Source organism: Aquarana catesbeiana, linkage group LG08 (assembly GCF_042186555.1).
Source record: "Aquarana catesbeiana isolate 2022-GZ linkage group LG08, ASM4218655v1, whole genome shotgun sequence".
In the NCBI taxonomy this organism is placed as follows: Eukaryota; Metazoa; Chordata; class Amphibia; order Anura; family Ranidae; genus Aquarana; species Aquarana catesbeiana.
In genome coordinates this window covers 45,465,837-45,487,569 of record NC_133331.1, presented here as the reverse complement: position 1 = coordinate 45,487,569, position 21,733 = coordinate 45,465,837, and the positions used below count along the sequence as shown (strand labels likewise).

Here is a 21,733-nt window from a genome sequence, read left to right as displayed (position 1 = left end):
GGTGATGTAGAAATTGGAACACTCCATGTATACTGTACAGGCTTAAGGCTGTAAGCTTTAAACAGCAGCTAAATGTAAAACAACACATTTCCAGTGTTATAAAGGCCCCCCCAAACTGCTTATTCAGACATCCTCATAAATGACTTCCTTCTACATCCCATGAATGTGAAAGTGTGCTGACCTGACATTGACAGGTCATATCTTAGCATGCAAGACAGATATACACTAAATGGAAATTGTAATTGGCAGGTGTGTGCGTGTCAAGTACGTGCCACAGGGAAAATGTATGCCTGTAAGCGCTTAGAGAAGAAGAGAATTAAGAAGAGGAAGGGCGAGTCAATGGCGCTGAACGAGAAGCAGATCCTGGAGAAAGTGACCAGCAGATTTGTGGTAAGCTCTCTAGATTGTGGATGGTGGTACAGGGTGGACATAGGGAGCATCCGAGGAGGACAGTTTAAGCAAGAACCCTCTGCTATGCCTCATTTATCACACTCATTGCATAAGCTATAAAACACCCTCAACTTTACAGAACAAGTTTACTACTAGCTATACTGTGACCTGGATACATGAGAACCTTCACAGACTCGTTTATCACAATTACCAGAAATAAGAATGGTCTGTGCAACCACATTTTGACCCGGACAAGGACAGCTGGAGAATTAGATATTTTGTTTAATTTATATAATGAAAATATAAATTCAGTAATGCTTTTAATTAAGGCTGTATCAAATATACAGTAGCTAGGTTGAAGGACATGCCTTCCCTACAGTATGTGTTTGGAACACACAGAGTGCAATGCAACCTGAAAACCTGATTAATTGCTGTAGAGCAACCCAGGCAATTCTTATTTTAGACACACCTGTTGCAGTGACGGATGTAAAGAAGCAAATGAAGTGACAATTGCTAGCATGTGTGTAGATTTGGTGTGGCTGAACCTCCCCAAGAGGTGGCCACATGTGGATGATGTGATCAGCACAAGGTTATCCCACCTCCCTCCAGTTTTTGCTGCATCTCAAGGAAGCAGGTGGTGGATGCAGCAAGAAAATATTCATTTACATGGTATGATAAGAGAGTTCTGAAATAAAATAATTTTTTTATACATCAGGTGAATCTGGCATATGCGTATGAGACGAAGGACGCCCTTTGTCTTGTGCTGACATTGATGAATGGAGGAGACCTGAAATTCCACATCTATAACATGGGAAATCCAGGCTTCCAGGAACAGAGAGCCTCTTTCTATGCAGCTGAGATACTGTGCGGTCTTGCTGATCTCCATCAAGAGAGTATTGTGTACCGGTGAGAGTACCAGGCTGCTTATATTGTTATTTATTGTAATTTTTTTATAAAGTTTGATGAACATGACCCTTCTGTTTTGTCTCATTCAGAGACCTGAAGCCAGAAAACATCTTGTTAGATGATCACGGTAAGTAGACCGCAGCCTTCTGGGAGAAGGGTCAGCATGTCACGCAGTCTCCTAGGAGAAGGGGCAGCATGTGGCTTGGTCTCCTGGGTTAAAGGTAGGTATTTGAAATGATCTCCTGGGAGAAGGGACAGCAAAATACACAATTTCCTGGGAAAAGGGACAGCATGTGACATGGCCTCCTGGGAGAAGGGTCGCAATGTGACACAGCCACCTAAACTTCATAATAATCAGAACATGATGGGAATCTTCTGCAGTAGGAAAGTGTTTCCTATGTCTGTGTTCTACATTATTACAGGTCATATCCGGATATCAGATTTGGGTCTAGCTGTGAAAATTCCAGAGGGAGACACAATCCGTGGCCGTGTGGGGACAGTTGGTTACATGGGTGAGTAGAATCTTTTACCACTATGACTTGGCCAAGTCTACCTCTTTTGCTGTCCAAATTAGTCTAACAGGCAGTAAAATTATAATTCTACCACTTTACAAAACTCTGGTTCAGCCTTAGCTTGAGTATGCTGTTCAGTTCTGGTTACCAGTCCTCAGGAAGGAATCCTTGAACTGGAGAGAGTCCAGAGAAGGGAAATAAAGCTAATAAGGGGACTGGAGGACCTCAGTTATGAGGAATAACTGCAAACATTAAACTTTTTCTCCCTGGAGAAGAGGCACTTAAGAGGGGATATAATAGTGATATATAAATATTTAAATGGTGAGTTGGGAAAAAACGATTTAACCTAAAGTCTCTAACGAAGACACACAATGAAGTTGGACAAGAAACAGTTCAATCTTAAACTGTGTAAGAGGTTCTTTACTGGTAGAGCGGTAAGGATGTGGAACTCTCTTCCACAGTTATACCGTGTACACACGAGCGGAATGTCCGACAGAAAAATTCTGATGGGAGCTTTTCATCGTATATTCTGATCGTGTGTATGCCCCATCGAACTTCTTACGTCGAAAATTCTGACGGACCTAGAAAGAGAACATGTTCTAAATTTTTCCGACGGAACCAATTCCTATCGGGAAGACCGCTCGTCTGTATGCTGTTCCGACGTACCAAAAACGACGCATGCTGTGAAGCAAGTACGAGACGGAAGCTATTGGCTACTGGCTATTGAACTTCCGTTTCCTAGTCCCATCGTACGTGTTGTATGTCACCGCGTTCTGGGCGGTCGGAATTTGGTGTGACCGTGTGTATGCAAGACAGCTTGAGCGGAATTCCATCGGAAAAACCTTCAGAGTTTATTCCGACGGGAAAACCGGTCGTGTGTACAGGGCATTAATGGTGTCGACAGGGAGGGTAGATAAATTCAAAATTCTTTTAGATGTGTTTCTTAGACCCCTTTTACACTGGGGCGGTTTTCAAGCGCTTTAGCGCTGGAAATACCCTCTGCTAAGCGCCTGAAAAACACCTTTTATTCATTCAAGTGTGACTTTTCACACTCGGGCGGTGCGCTTGTAGAACGTTCTGAAAAGTCCTGTAAGCAGCATCTTTGGGGCGGGTTGGGAGCGCTGTATTTAGCACTCCCAAAATGCCCTGCTCATTGGAATGAATGGGCAGCGCTTCGGAAGCGCCGCAACGTGGGAGATTTTAACCCCTTCTTTGGGGTTAAAAGTGCCCTGTTAGCGGATAAAAAAACGCTGCTTAAACAGCGGTAAAGCGCCGCTAAAACGAGCGGTGCTTTACCACGAACGTGGCCGTGGCCCCAGTGTAAAAGGGATCTTAGAGAGCACAGTGTACAACACTATAGAATATGCTAGTGTTATAAACACACAAACACACACATACTCAGTTTGAAAGGGATGGACTGGTGACATTATTCAACCTTACCTACCAAGTAACTATATAACTATGCAGTCATCTAAAAAATACTGTGCTATAATCTGACTGTGCATGGGCTTGAGTTGACTACAACAGTTGAGTGACAACTGTTGAAAACTTTCATAGCGGTCAGTTTAATTCTTTGCCTTACATCCCTCTCTCAGGGAAGATGATCCAACAGGTCAGTTCAGAGTTTAAAGAGAATCCTTTATGGGCTTTCTCACTAGTATGGCAGAAGCTGTGTGAGTAGCTCTGACCCCAAAGGAGTAGTTTTCTGTTAGGAAACTCAGGATTGGCAGCCTGACTCTATTTCTATGTGTTGAGCCTGTGAATTGTCCTTACAGCCCCGGAGGTGCTCAATAACCAACGATATTCCTTCAGTCCTGATTTCTGGGGCCTGGGCTGCTTGATCTATGAGATGATAGCTGGACAGAGTCCGTTCAGGGGCAGGAAGGAGAAGGTGAAGCGGGAAGAGGTGGACAGGAGGGTCCTGGAGACAGAGGAGGTTTATAGCGACAAGTTCTCTGAGGAAGCAAAGTCACTGTGTAAAATGGTGAGTCCACTCAGTGCTCTGCTCCTCCACATGTACTCATTTCAGGCTGTGCCCAAAGGGTCACTTGATTCCACACCATGGACATCTGTTTTGATCTTACATGTCTCCACCTATCAGCACTCATATCACCTCCCTATGTGACCATTCAGATTATGGCACCCACCACAGACTCAGGCGTATCTGCTGCCCAGGTAGAATTTGCGGCTACCTTCAGCAGGTCTAGTCAACACTATCAGCCTACCTAAGCTTCAGTGTTAATCAGTAGGCCATGAACATATATTTAAAGGCAGATAATTGTCCAGCATGTTGGTAAATGTCTACAACCTCACATCAATGTTTGCTTACATCCATGTTATGTGTAATGGACCTTCAGCTAGTTCCTGGTATCAACCAAACCCAGGAGAGTGTGGTGGTGTCGAGGGGTAGGCCCCAATGTCATGTATCTTCATTACCTATATCATACACTTTACAGCGCTTACTTAATTTTTCTTTTTCTGCTAATTCTATTAAATAACCTTCAGCTTCTAACCAAAGACGTGAGGCATCGGCTTGGGTGTCACAACGAGAGGGTAACAGAAGTCAAGAGGCATCCTTTCTTCAAAGTCATATATTTTAAGCGGTTAGAAGCGGGAATCATGGACCCTCCATTTGTCCCAGATGTGAGTATTCCTCTGAGAGATGGGGTTATTAAATATGGACACTATAAAGCTCAATGTATTGAAATAATCTGCCTCATCAGGTACTATGCATGCTTTATGTGCTCCTTCTGATCCTGTATGTTAAGTGATTGCATGTATGAAGGAATCGTCTTATTTTATAACGCTTCATACCTGTATATTTTTTCTATGTCACCAAATGCTCCTGCCATATATCACTGCCATTGACCATGTTTACTCCACTCATAGTATAGCTTTTATAAGCTCCCAGCATTGATATAGTCTAGGGTTGTCCAACTGGAGGCTCACAGGGCCTTTTTTTGTTGCCCTCAAGTCCCAGCTGAACAGTGGCCAATGCAGGATGGCCAACGCTCTTTATTACTTGCCACCACTCTGAGCTGAACATACAGAACCCCTTGCATGACCATGTCTGTGGCAGTGCTTCCATACAGGCTAATTTTTAGAGGGGAATATAGCAGCAGTATGCAGGGAAGTGGAGGGGCCCCTGAGGATGGAGCTTTCTAGACAGGGGTTATCCCTGCTATATGCATGTCTTTTCCTGGTTTTATTACAGAAAATTTGTAATAAAAAATTATTGATTTAGATGCAGCCCTCCACATGAGAAAATTGGTCTTTCTTCTTCTCCTGCAGTGTTGGTGGTGGCCCCCACCACTACCACTGAAGGAAAAGAGGAAAGACCCATGACAGGCGTTTAGTACAGCAGTAAGTATTGCCCCGGTCTTTATTCTTGCAGTGAACACCTCTCATGTAATAAAATGTGACACCGTCCAGCTGTGTAAGGACACCCACCTGGGGGCAGCTCAGTGAGCCTGGGCTCAGAGGAAGTGGAGTGAATGACACTGGCTGTTTAACCCAGAAGACAAAAGAAATTAATGGCTGAAAGAAATTACTGTAGAGGGAGCAGCTCTGGATTGAAGCTGAGTATTGTAGCAAGAAGTATAAAGTATTTTTTTAGCTGGAGTTCAGCTTAAAGAAACAACTCAAATAGCAGTAATACAAATCCATTATAATTTCCCTTTAAACTTACCCGTGACTGAAACTCTCCTCCAGCCTCGAGCCGTATACTGCAAAGATGTCCTAGACATCGAACAGTTTTCCACTGTGAAGGGAGTGAACTTGGACCAAACAGATGATGACTTTTACAGCAAGTTCTCTACAGGCTCAGTGTCCATCCCCTGGCAAAATGAGGTAAGAAGGTGAAAGTTAATACCTGTATTGACACCACTGAGGCTTTGTACCCAGTGTAGCATCATGTAACAACTCCTGTTCTCCAACCCTTAGATGGTAGAGACTGAATGCTTCAAAGAACTGAATGTTTTCGGGCCTAATGGTACCCTGTCCCCTGACCTCAATCGGAGTCACCCACCAGAGCCACCTAAGAAGAGTCTGCTACATCGTATCTTTAAACGTCAGGTGAGAAGAGCAGAGGGTCAAATTTGCCCACGTCCTGTCCTGGGAAGAGGTCTCCAGAAAGATCTAGGGAACTGTACTTGCTTCCTGAGAACATTTTTTTCTAATGCACACAGTAGTTAATATAATGCATATTGTCAGCTATTGTCTTTCTGGTGCCAGGTGTCAACTTCTTTACAGGAATTCTGTACAGCTAGGGTTCTGTTAGGAGGAATTCTTCTTTATTTTAAAATATGGAAACACAAAAATACTTCATTATGGGCAAACCCCTCTCACCTATCCACTGCACAGCTTGTGCACTGTTTAAGACTCCCTACAAAAGGGTTGTGTATTCAGGAGAATGACACTAAGAAGTTTAATTTTACCTTTTTTAAACCTTTCAAAGACAGGACTCTCTAGAGTTGCATTGAAAAAGGAAGGTTTGCTGTTGTCTTTTTAGGGCTGAGCGGGCCTTCAAGAGACAGAAAATGAGTTCCAGTATTTCACCAGCTAGCACTGTTCCTTCAATTACAGGTTGAACGGCAACTTCTGATTCTTCAGAAGCTCAAGGATCAACATAGCCACACATGTTCCTCAGGTCATCAGCCCTGACTGCATGGGTTCAGAAACCTTTCTGTACAGTAGTGGGGTTTGTGTCCAAAGAACCTGCAGTATTAACCATCAATCCCATTAAAGGGGAGAGGTGTAATGCTCAAAGTGAGCCAGCCATTACAGTGTGTGCTACAGAGTTGCATAAGGACAGATATCCTTGGGTTTGAGGCTGATGAAAAGATTAAGTGAGGGTTGATGATCGCCCTTCAAGGGGAACGTCTAGCATTAATGTTAGAAGATTTTTTGGTTCCAAAGCTGACTTGCTGTAAGTACACATGGACCTTCTCTAGGTTAGGTTATACTAACATGCAGTCTTCTACATGTACAATGCTGACCCATACCAGGTAATTGATATAGAGCAGGGGTCTCCAAACTTTCTAAACAAAGGGCCATATTACTCTTCTTCAGACTTTAGGGGGGCCGGACTGTAGCCAGTGAGAGTAGAAAATGCCCAGCATCAGTGGGAGTAGACCATGCATCAGGCTTGATGGTTAACGAGAGTAAAAATTACATAGTACCTGTTGTCAGTAGGAGGAGGAATTCTGCCCCATCATTGGTATTAGTGGGAGGAATTATGCCTCATCATTGGTGTCAATGGAATGAATAGTGCCCAATCATCGGTGTCCATGGATGATATAGTGTCCCAATGTGGACGTCAGTGGGAGTAATGGTACCTCATCGTTGGTGATGGTGGAAGGATTAGTGCCTCATGTCAGTGAGAGGTGCAGTGCCCTAAGGGCCAGGTAAAGGTAAACAAAGGGCCACATCGGGCCTGTTTGGTGACCACTGCTATAGAGCACTATTGATGGGCAGAACGGACCCCTGTTCGGTTCGCACCAGAACTTTCGAACACCACGAAAGTTCAGACCTGAATAACTAACCCCATTAACCACTTCAACCCCAACAGGATTTACCCCCTTCCTGACCAGAGCACTTTTTGCAATACGGCATTGCATCGCTTTATCTGACAATTGAACGTCGTACTACATTGCACCCAAACAAAATTAATATAGATAATAAAAACAAATCAGCGCAAATATGTATATAAACGATAACAGATAGCTGCCGAACACCAGGGTCAATAATCAAAAATCCCTGAAAGAAATATAAAACAGATTGTGCAGCGCTAAAATAAAGTCCATAAATCTGATAATCAAACAATATCCATGTGATGTTCAGTGATGTTACAGCATGCAGACAACTCCGTGGGTATATGTGACCCCTCCACCAATAATAAAGATGGCCTCTCACCTCAGCGCAAGGACCCTTTAATTACAGAGGGTCAGATACACTTTCCCTTACGGGTCAATATGGATGGTTAACAGCAAATCCCGACCAGTCTGGATGTGGCAAAGGCAAATGACTATGTAGCGTGAATGACTCCCAAGACATATGGATCATGCAAGCAAAAAGGGACACAACATAGTGCTCTCCGTAGGATATACATTTATTGATAAGAAAAAGGAATAAAACTTACAAACATGGCACTAATCTAATCAGTGAGACAAACGGCATGGGTACCCCCCAGTCCATTACCAGGCCCTTTGGGTCTTGTATGGATATTAAGGGGAACCCCGCACCCAAATTAAAAAAGGAAAGGTGTGGGGCCCCAAGGCCCTATATACTCTGAACAGCAGTATACAGGTGGTGCAAACAAGACAGGGACTGTAAGTTTGTTGTTAAGTAGCACATTTTTAACGTGTTTAGCTCCAGCCAAAAAATCTATTTTAAGCTTTTTGGAAAACCTAGGGAAGGGTTATCACCCCTGTGACATTTGTTTTGCTGTCTGTGCTCCTCTTCATAAGATTTCACCTCACTTTTTGTCCCAATGTCAAATGTTTTTTGAAAATTTGTTTTTTTTGTGAAACAAGGATTGGGGATAAAGCATCAGTGGAAAGGAGAAAAGTTTTTCCCATATTAACTCTTATAGGGGAGAATTTCCCTTCCTACGGGTAGATTTCATCTCACTTCCTGTTGTCTCCTTCCGTTTGCAAGTAGGAGTCGTTTGTAAGTTGGATGTTTGAAAGTAGGGGCCTGCCCTATATACTCAGCAGAAATGTGGGCCTTAGGTGTTGTTGTGGCCACAACACTGTAAGCCCTCACAGGGACCTGCTGTGAAATATTAGATCAAGAATTGTAATTACATGCCCCTGTTGAACAGGGGCAGAAAAATTGGGCCTTTGGTGGTGGTGGTGGTGCTGGTGCCACAACACTGTAAGTCCTCAAAGATACTCTTGGTGGGCGCAGAAACGGGCCCTGCTGTGAAATATTAGATCAAGAATTATATTTACATGTCCCTGTTGAACAGGGGCTGAAAAATCGGGCCTTAGGCACTGGTGCTAGTGCCACAACACTGCAACCCCTCACAGATACTCTAGATGGAGCGCAGGAACTAGCCCTGCTGCAAAGAATTGCATCAAAAATTGTAATTACAGGCCCCTGTTAAACAGGGGCTGAAAAATTCGGCCTTAGGCACTGGTGCTGGTGCCACAACAATGCAATCCTTCACAGATACTCTAGTTGGAGTGCAGGAACTAGCCCTGCTGCAAAGAATTGCATCAAAAATTGTAATTACACACCCCTGTTAAACAGGGGCTGAAAAATTGGGCCTTAGGCACTGGTGCTGGTGCCACAACACTGCAACCCCTCGCAGATACTCTAGTTGGAGCTCAGGAACTAGTCCTGCTGCAAAGAATTGCATGAAAAATTGCAATTACATGCCCCTGTTAAACAGGGGCTGAAAAATTGACTGGTGGCGGGACTGGCAGCGCCCAGAACCAAAAATGTACTTACAAGCTATCATCATGATCATTGAGGAGGAAGAGGATAATTACTCAGTATAACAGGATAGTCACTCAGCATCAGCATAGGCAGTCTTTGAAGGGATCTGACATTTCAAAAAAATGTATTCGGTTACATCAGCATCAGGTGCTTGGTAGCTGGTCGTGATCCAAGACTGATTCATTTTTATGAAGGTCAGTCGATCGACTGAGTCGGTGGACAGACACACCCTGTGATCGGTTACAAAGCCTCCAGCAGCACTGAAAGTGCGTTCCGAAAGAACGCTGGATGCAGGACAGGACAGTAGCTCAGTCCATCATGAACGCTGCGGCCAGACTCATCCACCACACAAACCGCTCAGCGTCTGCTACACCCCTCTGCCAATCCCTCCATTGGCTGCCACTCAGTCACCGAATTAAATTCAAGATACTAACTATAACTTACAAAGCCATCCACAACTTGGCCCCTAGCTACATCTCTAACCTAGTCACACAATACCAACCTAATCGTTCTCTTCGCTCCTCCCAAGACCTCCTGCTCTCGAACACCCTTGTCACCTCATCCCATGCTCGCCTTCAGGACTTCTCCAGAGCCTCCCCCATCCTCTGGAATGCTCTACCCCAATCCGTCCGTTTTTCTCCTACTTTATCCACTTTCAGACGATCCCTGAAAACTCATCTCTTCAGAGAAGCCTATCTGGCCCCCACCTAACAACTGTACATTTATCTTCTCAATCAGCACATCACCCACAGTTATTACCTCTTGTATCTCTTGACCTCCCCTCTTAGATTGTAAGCTCTAAGGAGCAGGGCCCTCTGATTCCTACTGTATCAAATTGTATTGTATTTGTACTGTCTACCCTCAAGTTGTAAAGCGCTACGTAAACTGTTGGCGCTATATAAATACTGTATAATAATAATAATAATAATAATAATAATAATAATAATTGCATACTGTGCAAGCTCTGGCCAGTGACTCATCCTCAAGACCCAGTAACCCAGAGGATTTTTGGTGGGAAAGGTGTCCAAGTCAGATCTTGCCCCTCGGTATTCCTGCACCATGTAAAACAGACGCTGGCAATGGTTGCTGGAACCGATCATACCTTGGGGCTGCGGACTAAAAAATTGTCTGAACGCATCGGTCAGACGGCCACCTTCTCCACCGCTCCTTCTTTGACTGACGGAAGCCTCAGCAACACGTTGTCCAGAAACAGGAGTTTGTAACCTCCCAGTCTCTGGGAACGCGTTGCACAGACCTTTCTGCAAGGCCTCCCGAAGATGTTTCATCCTCTGCTCCCTCTGCGACAGCAAGATAAGGTCCGCAACCTTACCCTTGTAACGTGGATCAAAGAGGGTTGCCAGCCAGTATTGTTCCTTCTCCTTGATACCACGAATACGAGGATCCTTCCGCAGGCTTTGCAGGATCAGGGAGGCCATGCAGCGTAGGTTTGCTGAGGCATTCGATCCGGAGTCCTCTGGGTCACTAAGGACGACATGATCCGCAGCCACCTCCTCCCAGCCACATACAAGTCCATGTGTTTCTTGAGACTGTAAATGATCCCTTAAAGACTGCTGCTGATGCTGAGTGCCAGGCTCCACCTCCATACTGACACAATCCTCCTCCTCCTTGTCCTCTTCCTGTGTGATCGGCGGGCACGCAGGAACACTGTCTAGATAAAGGGGGCCTTGAGAGCTAAGGAAGTCCTCCTCTTCCTGCCTCTGTTCTGCCTCAAGTGCCCTGTCCATTATTCCACGCAGCGTGTGCTCCAACAGGTGGACAAGGGGGACAGTGTCACTGATGCATGCACTGTCACTGCTCACCATCCTCGTGGCCTCCTCAAATGGTGACAGGACAGTGCATGCACCCCTGATCATGGCCCAATGGCGTGGGGGAAAAAAACAAGCTCCCCTGACCCTGTCCTGGTGCCATAGTCGCACAGGTACTCGCTGCAGCATGGCCAAAGTTGAGTTCCACCTGGTGGGCATGTCACAGATTAGACGGTTCTTGGGCAGGTTAAATTCATTTTGGAGGTCTGCCAGCTGAGCACTGGCATTATATGACCGGTGGAAATGCACACAGATTTTCCTGGCCTGCCTCAGGACATCCTGTATGCCCGGGTTCCTGCCCAAGAACCGCTGCACCACCAAGTTAAGGACGTGAGCCAAACAGGGCACATGGGTCATTTGTCCCTGTCGGAGGGCGGAGAGGAGGTTGGTGCCATTGTCGCAAACCACCATTCCTGCTTTAAGTTGGCGTGGCGTCAACCACCTCTGAACCTGCCCCTGCAGAGCTGACAGAACCTCTGCCCCAGTGCGGCTCCTGTCCCCCAAGCACACCAGCTCAAGCACCGCATGGCATCTTTTGGCCTGCATACTTGAATAGACCCTTGAACGCCTACAGAGCACCGCTGGTTCCGAGGACAAAGCACAGGAAGAGGCCAGGGGGTGGAGGAGAGAGGTGTGTCAGAATCATTAGTAGTGGCATTTTGGAGGCGTGGTGGCGGAACAACCTCCAACAGTACTGCACCTTGTCCTGCATCCTTCCCAGCTGCCAGCAGAGTCACCCAATGTGCCGTGAAACTTAGGTAACGTCCCTGTCCATGCCTGCTGGACCATGAGTCAGCGGTAATATGCACCTTACTGCTGACTGCCCTGTCCAGCGAGGCATGGACATTGCCTTCCACATGCGGGTAGAGAGCCGGAATCGCCTTCCGTGAGAAAAAGTGGCGTTTGGGTACCTGCCACTGAGGAACCACACATTCCACAAACTCACGGAAGGGGACAGAGTCTATCAACTGAAAAGGTAGCAGTTGAAGTGCTAGCAATTTTGCCAAGCTAGCATTCAACCGCTGGGCATGTGGATGGCTGGGAGCGAACTTCTTTCGGTGGTGCAGCAGCTGGGGCAGGGAAATCTGCCTGGTACAATCTGACGTCGGTGTACCGAAAGCAGGTTGCCCACAAGTACTTGGCTGTGACACACCTAATTCTACACCTTCATTCCTCTAAGTGCAGGTCTCAGAGAGGACTGAAGGTATAGTGGGGTTGGAGATCTCAGCTGATGAGGAGCAAGGAGAGGTCTTCTTTGTTCTTTGGTGTGGGTCTTTTAGATACGCTTGCCAAACGAACTGCATGGCAGGTCAACATATGTCTGGTCAAGCATGTGGTGCCTAAGCAGGAGATGTTTTGGCAACGCGAGATATGCTTGAGACATATGTTGCAAATAGCAGCGGTGCGATCTGATGCACACGTCTCAAAAAAGGCCCACACCAAAGAACTTTTGGAATAACGCGCAGAGACAGCAGCGCCCTGCACATGCGGAGCTTTGCAATGTGATGCAGTCAGTGTGCTGCCCTTAGGCTGGCCCCTGGAGGGCATCCTGCCTCGTTGGTGATGTGCCTCCTCCTCCTCTCTCCTATCAGGCACCCACGTTGAGTCAGTGACCTCATCATCCCCTCCCTCCTCATCACTGGAACAAACCTGGCAGTATGCTACAGCAGGGGGAGCATGATTGCCAGATTGCTGTCCTTCTTGGGCACCCCCTCTGTCCGTGCTCACGTTACTGCCTTCAGCTAGCTCAGTATCATCATCAGAGCCTTCTAAACGCTGGGCATCCTCCTGGAGCATGTACCCAACACTGTGGTCAAACAGTTCGAGGGACTCCTCAGGAGGACATGGTGGGGCTAGGGAAGGAGTCACTGATGCCACTGAGCCGAGGGAAGAGGCCGCGTTGGCAGCTGCTTTGCCAGACAAAGTACCCTGAGCATGGGTGAGAGAGGATGAGGAGGATGAGGACGGCTTGGTCATCCACTTGACCAAGTCTTCCGCATGTTGTGGCTCAACACGGCCAGCTGCCGAAAAAAGGCCAAGCGTGTCTCACGCCCACGTGCTGATGAGGATGCACCGTCTCCATGACCAGCACTGTTGCCTCTAGACACAGAGCCCGCTTGCCCTTTTATTGGCTTGTGACTGTCTGCCTCTCCTTGTTGGCCTTCCAGACATACTAATGGCCTGCAGTAAGATGTAGCTGCACTAAGCTGGGATATATAGCAAAATCAACTGCCTGCCTGTAGTATGAGAACACCACCAATCTTCTACAGGTAGCTTTAGATGAAGCCTGTGCAGAGGTCGCACTACACTAACGTTAAAATAATGTAGCTGCCTGCGGTAGTGATAGGATGAGGAAAACACCACCAACCTTCTACAGGTAGCTTTCGCTGAACACTGTGCAGAGGTCGCACTACACTAACGTGTAAATAATGTAGCTGCCTGCGGTAGTGATAGGATCAGGAAAACACCACCAACCTTCTACAGGTAGCTTTAGCTGAACACTGGGACGAGGACACACTACACTAACGTGTAAATAATGTAGCTGCCTGCGGTAGTGATAGGATCAGGAAAACACCACCAACCTTCTACAGGTAGCTTTAGCTGAACACTGTGACGAGGACACACTACACTAACGTTAAAATAATGTAGCTGCCTGCGGTAGTGATAGGATCAGGAAAACACCACCAACCTTCTACAGGTAGCTTTAGCTGAACACTGTGACGAGGACACACTACACTAACGTTAAAATAATGTAGCTGCCTGCGGTAGTGATAGGATCAGGAAAACACCACCAACCTTCTACAGGTAGCTTTAGCTGAACACTGTGAAGAGCACGCACTACACTAACGTTAAAATAATGTAGCTGCCTGCGGTAGTGATAGGATCAGGAAAACACCACCAACCTTCTACAGGTAGCTTTAGCTGAACACTGTGCAGAGGTCGCACTACACTAACTTGTAGCTTTAGCTGAACACTGTTCAGAGGATGCACTACACTAACTTGTAGCTTTAGCTGAACACTGTGAGGAGGACGCACTACACTAACTTGTAACTTTAGCTGAACACTGTGCACTACACTAACTTGTAGCTTTAGCTGAACACTGTTCAGAGGACGCACTACACTAACTTGTAGCTTTAGCTGAACACTGTTCAGAGGACGCACTACACTAACTTGTAGCTTTAGCTGAACACTGTGCACTACACTAACTTGTAGCTTTAGCTGAACACTGTTCAGAGGACGCACTACACTAACTTGCAGCTTTAGCTGAACACTGTGCAAAGGTCGCACTACACTAACTTGTAGCTTTAGCTGAACACTGTGAGGAGGGCGCACTACACTAACTTGTAGCTTTAGCTGAACACTGTGCACTACACTAACTTGTAGCTTTAGCTGAACACTGTTCAGAGGACGCACTACACTAACTTGTAGCTTTAGCTGAACACTGTGCAAAGGTCGCACTACACTAACTTGTAGCTTTAGCTGAACACTGTGAGGAGGACGCACTACACTAACTTGTAGCTTTAGCTGAATACTGTGCATTACACTAACTTGTAGCTTTAGCTGAACACTGTTCAGAGGATGCACTACACTAACTTGTAGCTTTAGCTGAACACTGTGCAGAGGTCGCACTACACTAACTTGTAGCTTTAGCTGAACACTGTGAGGAGGACGCACTACACTAACTTGTAGCTTTAGCTGAACACTGTGCACTACACTAACTTGTAGCTTTAGCTGAACACTGTTCAGAGGACGCACTACACTAACTTGTAGCTTTAGCTGAACGCTGTGCAAAGGTCGCACTACACTAACTTGTAGCTTTAGCTGAACACTGTGAGGAGGACGCACTACACTAACTTGTAGCTTTAGCTGAACACTGTGCATTACACTAACTTCTAGCTTTTACTGAACACTGTTCAGAGGATGCACTTCACTAACTTGTAGCTTTAGCTGAACACTGTGCAGAGGTCGCACTACACTAACTTGTAGCTTTAGCTGAACACTGTGAGGAGGACGCACTACACTAACTTGTAGCTTTAGCTGAACACTGTGAGGAGGATGCACTACACTAACTTGTAGCTTTAGCTGAACACTGTGCACTACACTAAATTGTAGCTTTAGCTGAACACTGTTCAGAGGACGCACTACACTAACTTGTAGCTTTAGCTGAACACTGTGCAGAGGTCGCACTACACTAACTTGTAGCTTTAGCTGAACCCTGTGCAGAGGTCACACTAAACTAACTTGTAGCTTTAGCTGAACACTGTGAGGAGGACGCACTACACTAACTGTAAATAGTCTAGCTACCTGACTGTGGTACTAATAGGATCAGAAGGACACCAGCAATTTTCTTCAGGTAGCTGTAAATACTGTAACAACACAAGTCTGCCTGTCAGTAGGAAGATAATAACAGGAACGGATCTAGCTAAACTGAATACAGAGTATATATATATATATATATATATATATATATATACAACACCTGGGATGCATATATATATACGCAATACACTGTAAGTGCAGCTAACTGACTGACTGTCCTGCCTAATCTATCTAACTTAAATCAAATGACACTGTCTCTCTGTCTCTCAATGCTGGAACACACTACACAGGGCCGCCGTGCAGGCGGCCTTATATAGTGTGGGGCATGTACTAAACCCCCTGAGCCATAATTGGCCAAAGCCACACTGGCTTTGGCCAATTACAGCTCTCTCTACAGATGGCGCTGTGATTGGCCAAGCATGCGGGTCATAGTGCATGCTTGGCCAATCATCAGCCAGCAATGCACTGCGATGTCGCAGTGAATTATGGGCCGTGACGCGCCACACGAATTTGGCGCAAACGGCCCATATCGTTCGCAATTCGGCGAACGGGCGAACAGATGATGTTCGAGTCGAACATGGGTTCGACTCGAACACGAAGCTCATCCCTACTCTACACTAATGTACAGAGGCGTAGCTTGAAGCTTGTGGGCCCTGATGCAAAAGTTGACCTGGGCCCCACCACTACTTCCAACGTGTGTGCAGATACATCCACCGCACGCCAAGATACTCAAAGTGGCTTAAGAGTTTTGAGTTCCCAGAGTTCCTCTTTACATCAGAGGACAGGGATCACCCCTGGAGAATCAGAGGACAGGGACCCCTGGCAGGTCACTTGGCAGAGCTCCTTTCCCATCCCAGCACTGTATACAGCTCCCCCCCCCACACACACACACTAAACAGGGCTGAAATCACATTCCATTACACACAGTCTGTCAGTCTTCACAGGGTGTATCTGACTTTTATGTTGCCCTTCTGACCTGTGAAATCCCCTGGTCGGAACGGCAGTGTAGTTGCAGTAGGCAGATACACCCTGTACAGATCGTGGCTACCTAGCTGTGTTGTAAAGGAATGTGATTTCAGCCCTGCAGAGGAGCAACAGTATAGGGTGCTGTAATGGGAATGGAGCTCAGCAGCCGGGCATAGCATGCAGGGTGGAGGGGTGGTCAGGGGGCTTGGGAGGGGGCAACTTAGATCTGAGAGGGCAAAGCCATGTGACACAAAATCTGGAGCCTGTAGCCCTTCAGGGGCCCCCTGAGGAGGTGTTAAGGGATTTGTTTTAGCAATTTCTGAAGGTTTCTCTGTCAGTGTTGGCAGGTGTTGGGAAGGTCACCTCCCGGAGGTTTGTGTCTTTTCCCCAGTTGTCAGGGAAGTGGGGTAAGTAGACATCCCTGGGTGGGGGGGTACAGAGAATCCCAGCTGGTGACTAGGAGACACTGAGCAGTGTCATACCTCACCAGTGACATTGGTCCCATCGTAGCTACAGGACAGCACTCTCCTCCTCTTGCCTCGCTGAGCTTGGTTACCATTCCATGTTGCCAAGCACACAGCACAGACACTTCCCCATCCTGGGCTGTTCTCACCTCGTACTCCTCTCCATTCAGGAAATGGCTCACAGCTTCTCCCCAGCCAATGGGAACAGAGGGGTGTGGACTGTGGAAGGCAAAGTAGAAGCCCAGTACTGGAGCATGGCTGTGGGGCCCTAGGGCAGATCGGAGCTGGATTTGTGGAGGATATGATAATATGACGGGGAGGCTGCAGGGGCCCCCTGGAGCTAGGGGTGGGGTTGCAATTGTGACCCATGCAACCCCCTATGCTACGCCCATGCTAACGTATGTATGAATGACATGGTCTCACTACACTACAGTGAAACTATCTAAGCTGTCCCTACTCTAGCTACACACTATGCAATGCTGAATGATGGTCCTCCTCACTACACTCCCACTATCCCTAGACTGACACTAAACTAATATTCTACACTGACAATTGAAGCAAAATAGCACAGTATAGCACACTAACTAACTAATGTCACTGAACAGAGCCCTGTTCTATCTCTCTTCATGCCGAAATCACACTGAAAATGACTGTCATTGAAAGAATACTTTTAAACTGTGGGGCGGGAATGAGCCATGATTGGATAAGTCATGATGACAGTGTCCAATCATGACTCTGACAGTGCTCTGTGCCCTGATTGGCTGAAGCTTTCACTGCTTCAGCCAATCAGGGCTTACAATGCACTGTTCAGCGCCGCAATGCATTGTGGTCGGTTTGGGGGGCCGAACAAACGGTCAAACGACCCGTTTGTTCGGATGTTCGCCAAACGTCCGAACAACGAAGGTTCGGCCCGAACTTATGCTCAGGCCAAACTGTTCACCCATCCCTATAGAGCACTGAACAACCAGGGTGACTCATACAAAGCTGATTAACATATATGTATTCTGACACTTGCTTTCATATGTTCTTTCAAAAAACAGCTTGAGGCACATCTCCTGCCACAGTAATTTAATGGACCCTTCATAGCTTTTCTGAGAAAACAAAAATTTGTCAGGTGCAGAGTGTATTTACTGGACCACTTCTACTTCCAAACAGTATACGTATATGTATTTGTGCAATCTGAAAAAAATGTCTAATTCATCTTTTTCTTCTTCAGCACCAAAACAACTCCAACAGTTTACCTGGCCCCAAGTCCTCTATAAACCATCACGCGAACACCAACCATATCAGTTCCAACTCAACGGGAAGCAGTTAGTGAGGAAATGCACTCACCAACAGGGAAATACAGTCAGGAGTGGTGACCTTCTTCTACTGCTGACGTCAGAGAGAGAGGAGAGTCAGAGGCCTGACAGCCTTCCACCAGGGAAAGCTGTATATGTGTGTCGGCAGGATTGACAGACGGGAGTTTCTTTCCTCTTCTCACAGTGAAGCCTCACATGGAAGATTCGCTCAGGTGAGGGGGTACAAGCCCCTCCTTTTATGACAGGGGTTAAACAAGAAAAATTATACCTCCCACAGTCACATGACTCTGCAATAGGACATTGCCAATTGCATGTAACAGGTAACAAAATCACATCGTACACGAAAAAAAAAAGGACTAAATCCACATGACAAGCGACAAGACCAATGGGCCTCTTGGCCTAGGTGTCCGCAGTTGTACTCTATATCTTTATTTTCAACAAAAGAAATTAAAAAAATGTTTTATTTTTCGGGATTTTTAAGTGTGTCTAACATTTATTACAACAATTTTAGGAAGAACAGAAGGTCTTAAAATGTAATTTCATAAGTTAGCGTTCCAGGTTAAGCAGGTGGCACATTTCTGTCCGTGAGACTACACGAGCGTATGCATAGATGCACAGAACATCTTGCTGCAGAATGTTTATCATTAGTTGGCTGCATCACAAAGGGCACAAAGGGCAGAACTATCATGCAGTATTAACAGGAGAGACAGCTGGACAAAAAAACTCCAGTATAAGGAATATACTATCTGATCAGATTAATCAAGAACAATTGGAATTCTGTTTATTTGTTATCTAGCGACCTCCACCTGATGATGGTCTGAGGCTCCTTTTCTTTAGCATTGATGGGTCATCAGCTGCATCTTCATACTACCTATATGTATTCCACGGTCTCAAGGAAAATATTTGGATGGTGTTAAGAGGTGTATACTGAATAAAATTTGGAAAATCATCCAAACTGTGAGAGGCCAACTGTGGATGTTGGTTCATATCCTTGCCCAAAGCTCCAGTTTATGTTAGCCCCCGTTGCCTTGCATTTTTAATCCTCTGGTTGCCGACTTTGGCTTGTATTTGACTATGCTTGTTCCCTGCCTGTCCTGACCTTTGGACTGTCCCTTTTTCTGAATCTGCCTGTCGACTTTGTACCACTCTCCAATTTTAACCTTTGGTCAACTGCCATAAACACAGATGTGCCTGAGGACACTATCCAGTAAAGTGCATCACCCATTGCAGGGTGCTCTGGTGAAGATCTGGTGGCATGTACTTACACTCTGTGCCCTTTTTAGGGCTCACAGTCTCTCCCTCATACAGCGCATAGCACAGAGGGTCCACTACCCATTATTGTCTATAACATCTAGCCAATGTGCCTGTGCCTGTGCCTGAATGTATTATTTTTGGCCTCTGGCTATGATTCATAACAGACTGGTGTTCATTACTGCCCAGTCAGACAATATTTTAGCTGTACACTGTTTGCTCAAAGGTGGCATCTTATTAGATATAATTTTGGGGAAGACAGAGTTTAATTGTGGTTGGGGTATATGAGGTAGAGTGGGCGCTGATCTCAGCAGAGTATGGAGGTGAGAGAGGTCAGACAGCTGAGAGAGAAAACAGCTGAACATAAAACATCTGGAGAGAGGAAGAGCTGACCACAGACCAGGCAAGAAAGAGACGTTAGGCAGAGGGTGAGTCAACAAAGGACTAGTGGGACCTATCATCATTGCAAGAAGGGTTGGATCTGTCCTATGCTACATACACGTTCCTGCTACATTCAACCCTGGTAACAGAATACTCCAGGTTTGAAAGTAGAATATTCAGCTCCAATGTATACCAAAGATGGGAAGGATTGATAGCCATATGGATTGTACACAGCTGGTCAAGACTGATCACTCAGATCTGGTCTCTTTTCTCTATGCACTTACAGGAAACAGGCTGTGGCTTTACATGGTGGTAAAATCCTCCAGGGAAAAAAGTACAAATGTCTTGGGTTTATAATAATATAAAGGCTATAGGAAGGATAAGGTATTTAAAAGGCTACCGTGACAGCTCCCATACGGTAATCCTCTTTAAATAATGTTTATTGAATAGTTCAAAAAGTCTACAAATGACAGCAATTGACATTAACTCTTAACAGAGGGATAGAGTCATTAGAAAATTTTTGGATAATTACAGCACTCCCAAGATGTGATGGAGAGCGCGTAAGATCAAGAGGTCTCATGGAACACAGGCAGAGCACACGCAAATCAAATGCACCCAAGACCCTCGGAGAATCCAGTTTAGCCAGAGTCTCGACCCTGGGGCCTTGGGCCCATGCCTGTTGAGTGTATAGCCAGATAACATTACAACCATCAAAGGAACTACTTGAGGTAAGTAAAAGATAGAAAGGAGAAAAAAAGGGAAGAAAACTTAGGTGATGGAGAGTAACCCAACTGATCCAGGTTGTTGACCTTACAGGAGGTTTAAGTAGCTCATACTGTAATCCTGACAGATTCACTTTAACTGGAGGAAGTTGTAGCCAGGGAAACAGAGATACTGACAGGGGTGGCAAAAAAGGGTCAACTGACATGTCCCATCACCAATTAGATATTTATACATATCAAACATATCACTTATCATCTGAAAAAGCAGACTGGGCCTAAAGTATGATTTAAAATGGTTATTACAAAACTCAAACCATTATGTAGAAGGTGACGTCAGCCCATTCTATGTTCACAAGACATCTCAGTTCTTCCTGTCCTCTACCACACTGTCACAGCCACACAGACTGTGAAATTTCCCAGCCATCTCACTTCCTGTGACAAACCCACAGCACCCGGTGTGTATATGCGCCTTGAAGAGCCCTCGTTGTCTGCAGAGTTTCTGTATATTTTTTTTAGCTTCAGCTGATCATTGCATCAAATTGGCGGGCTATAAAACAGAAAAAGACCCTGTGAATTGGCTAGATCATTAGACTGAAAAACCAACCCAAAGTGATTAATTTCTTTGTGATCATCATGGAACATCATGGAGCAAAGACGTTCAAATGTAATTTTCCTGAGATAAATGTGTTAGTGTTTGTAAGAGAAAGAGATTAGGAGTGTCATTAAAGAACTTGTAAGCAGTGAAGTCTATATGCTTACTCTGCAGGCCACAGAGCAATCCAAGCGATAATGCTTTAACTTCAGAGCCAACACAATTAACATCAGTATGAACCTCCAGGGCTACATGACTTTGCGTGCCCAAGTTTACATGCTGCACTCAGGGGCTACTTGAGTGGAGCTACTAAAGCTTCAACCCCACTAAAAAACACATTCAATCTGCCAATGATAAAGTGGCATCCACCTTTTCAGGTTCCAGGCTCATGCAAGAGGGGTCATTCACATCCTCCCTAAAAGTTCAATCCGTCCAGACATACCACGGAAAAAAGTCCTGAGGGAAAGCTGTTGTTTTTTTCCTGAAGGTTAGCTGCTGCCGAGGGTTCTTCTAATTCCTGTTGTCGAGATACAAACATCCATGTATGCAAACGTGCAATTGTATAGAAATATATTTTGATCAATTGGCAGTTGGATTGCACTAGTCTCTGCCATCCTTGGAAAAAGTAATATTAAGATGGTGATTAATTGGTTTATGGA

The 21,733-nt window shown here is 45.7% G+C and overlaps 1 protein-coding gene across 1 annotated transcript in view; it reads left to right on the top strand.

Annotated features, from left to right (window-relative positions):
* The window catches only part of GRK5 (G protein-coupled receptor kinase 5), a 91,141-nt gene extending 72,548 nt beyond the window's left edge, over positions 1-18,593 (top strand). The window contains exons 8-16 of the mRNA XM_073595779.1: positions 250-390; positions 1,106-1,296; positions 1,386-1,423; positions 1,719-1,808; positions 3,584-3,792; positions 4,314-4,451; positions 5,520-5,657; positions 5,751-5,882; positions 18,044-18,593. Of these exons, the coding sequence (XP_073451880.1) occupies positions 250-390; positions 1,106-1,296; positions 1,386-1,423; positions 1,719-1,808; positions 3,584-3,792; positions 4,314-4,451; positions 5,520-5,657; positions 5,751-5,882; positions 18,044-18,142 (1,176 nt within the window). The 3' untranslated portion in view covers positions 18,143-18,593. The remainder of the gene's footprint in view (positions 1-249; positions 391-1,105; positions 1,297-1,385; positions 1,424-1,718; positions 1,809-3,583; positions 3,793-4,313; positions 4,452-5,519; positions 5,658-5,750; positions 5,883-18,043) is intronic.
* Positions 18,594-21,733: the final 3,140 nt, after the last annotated feature.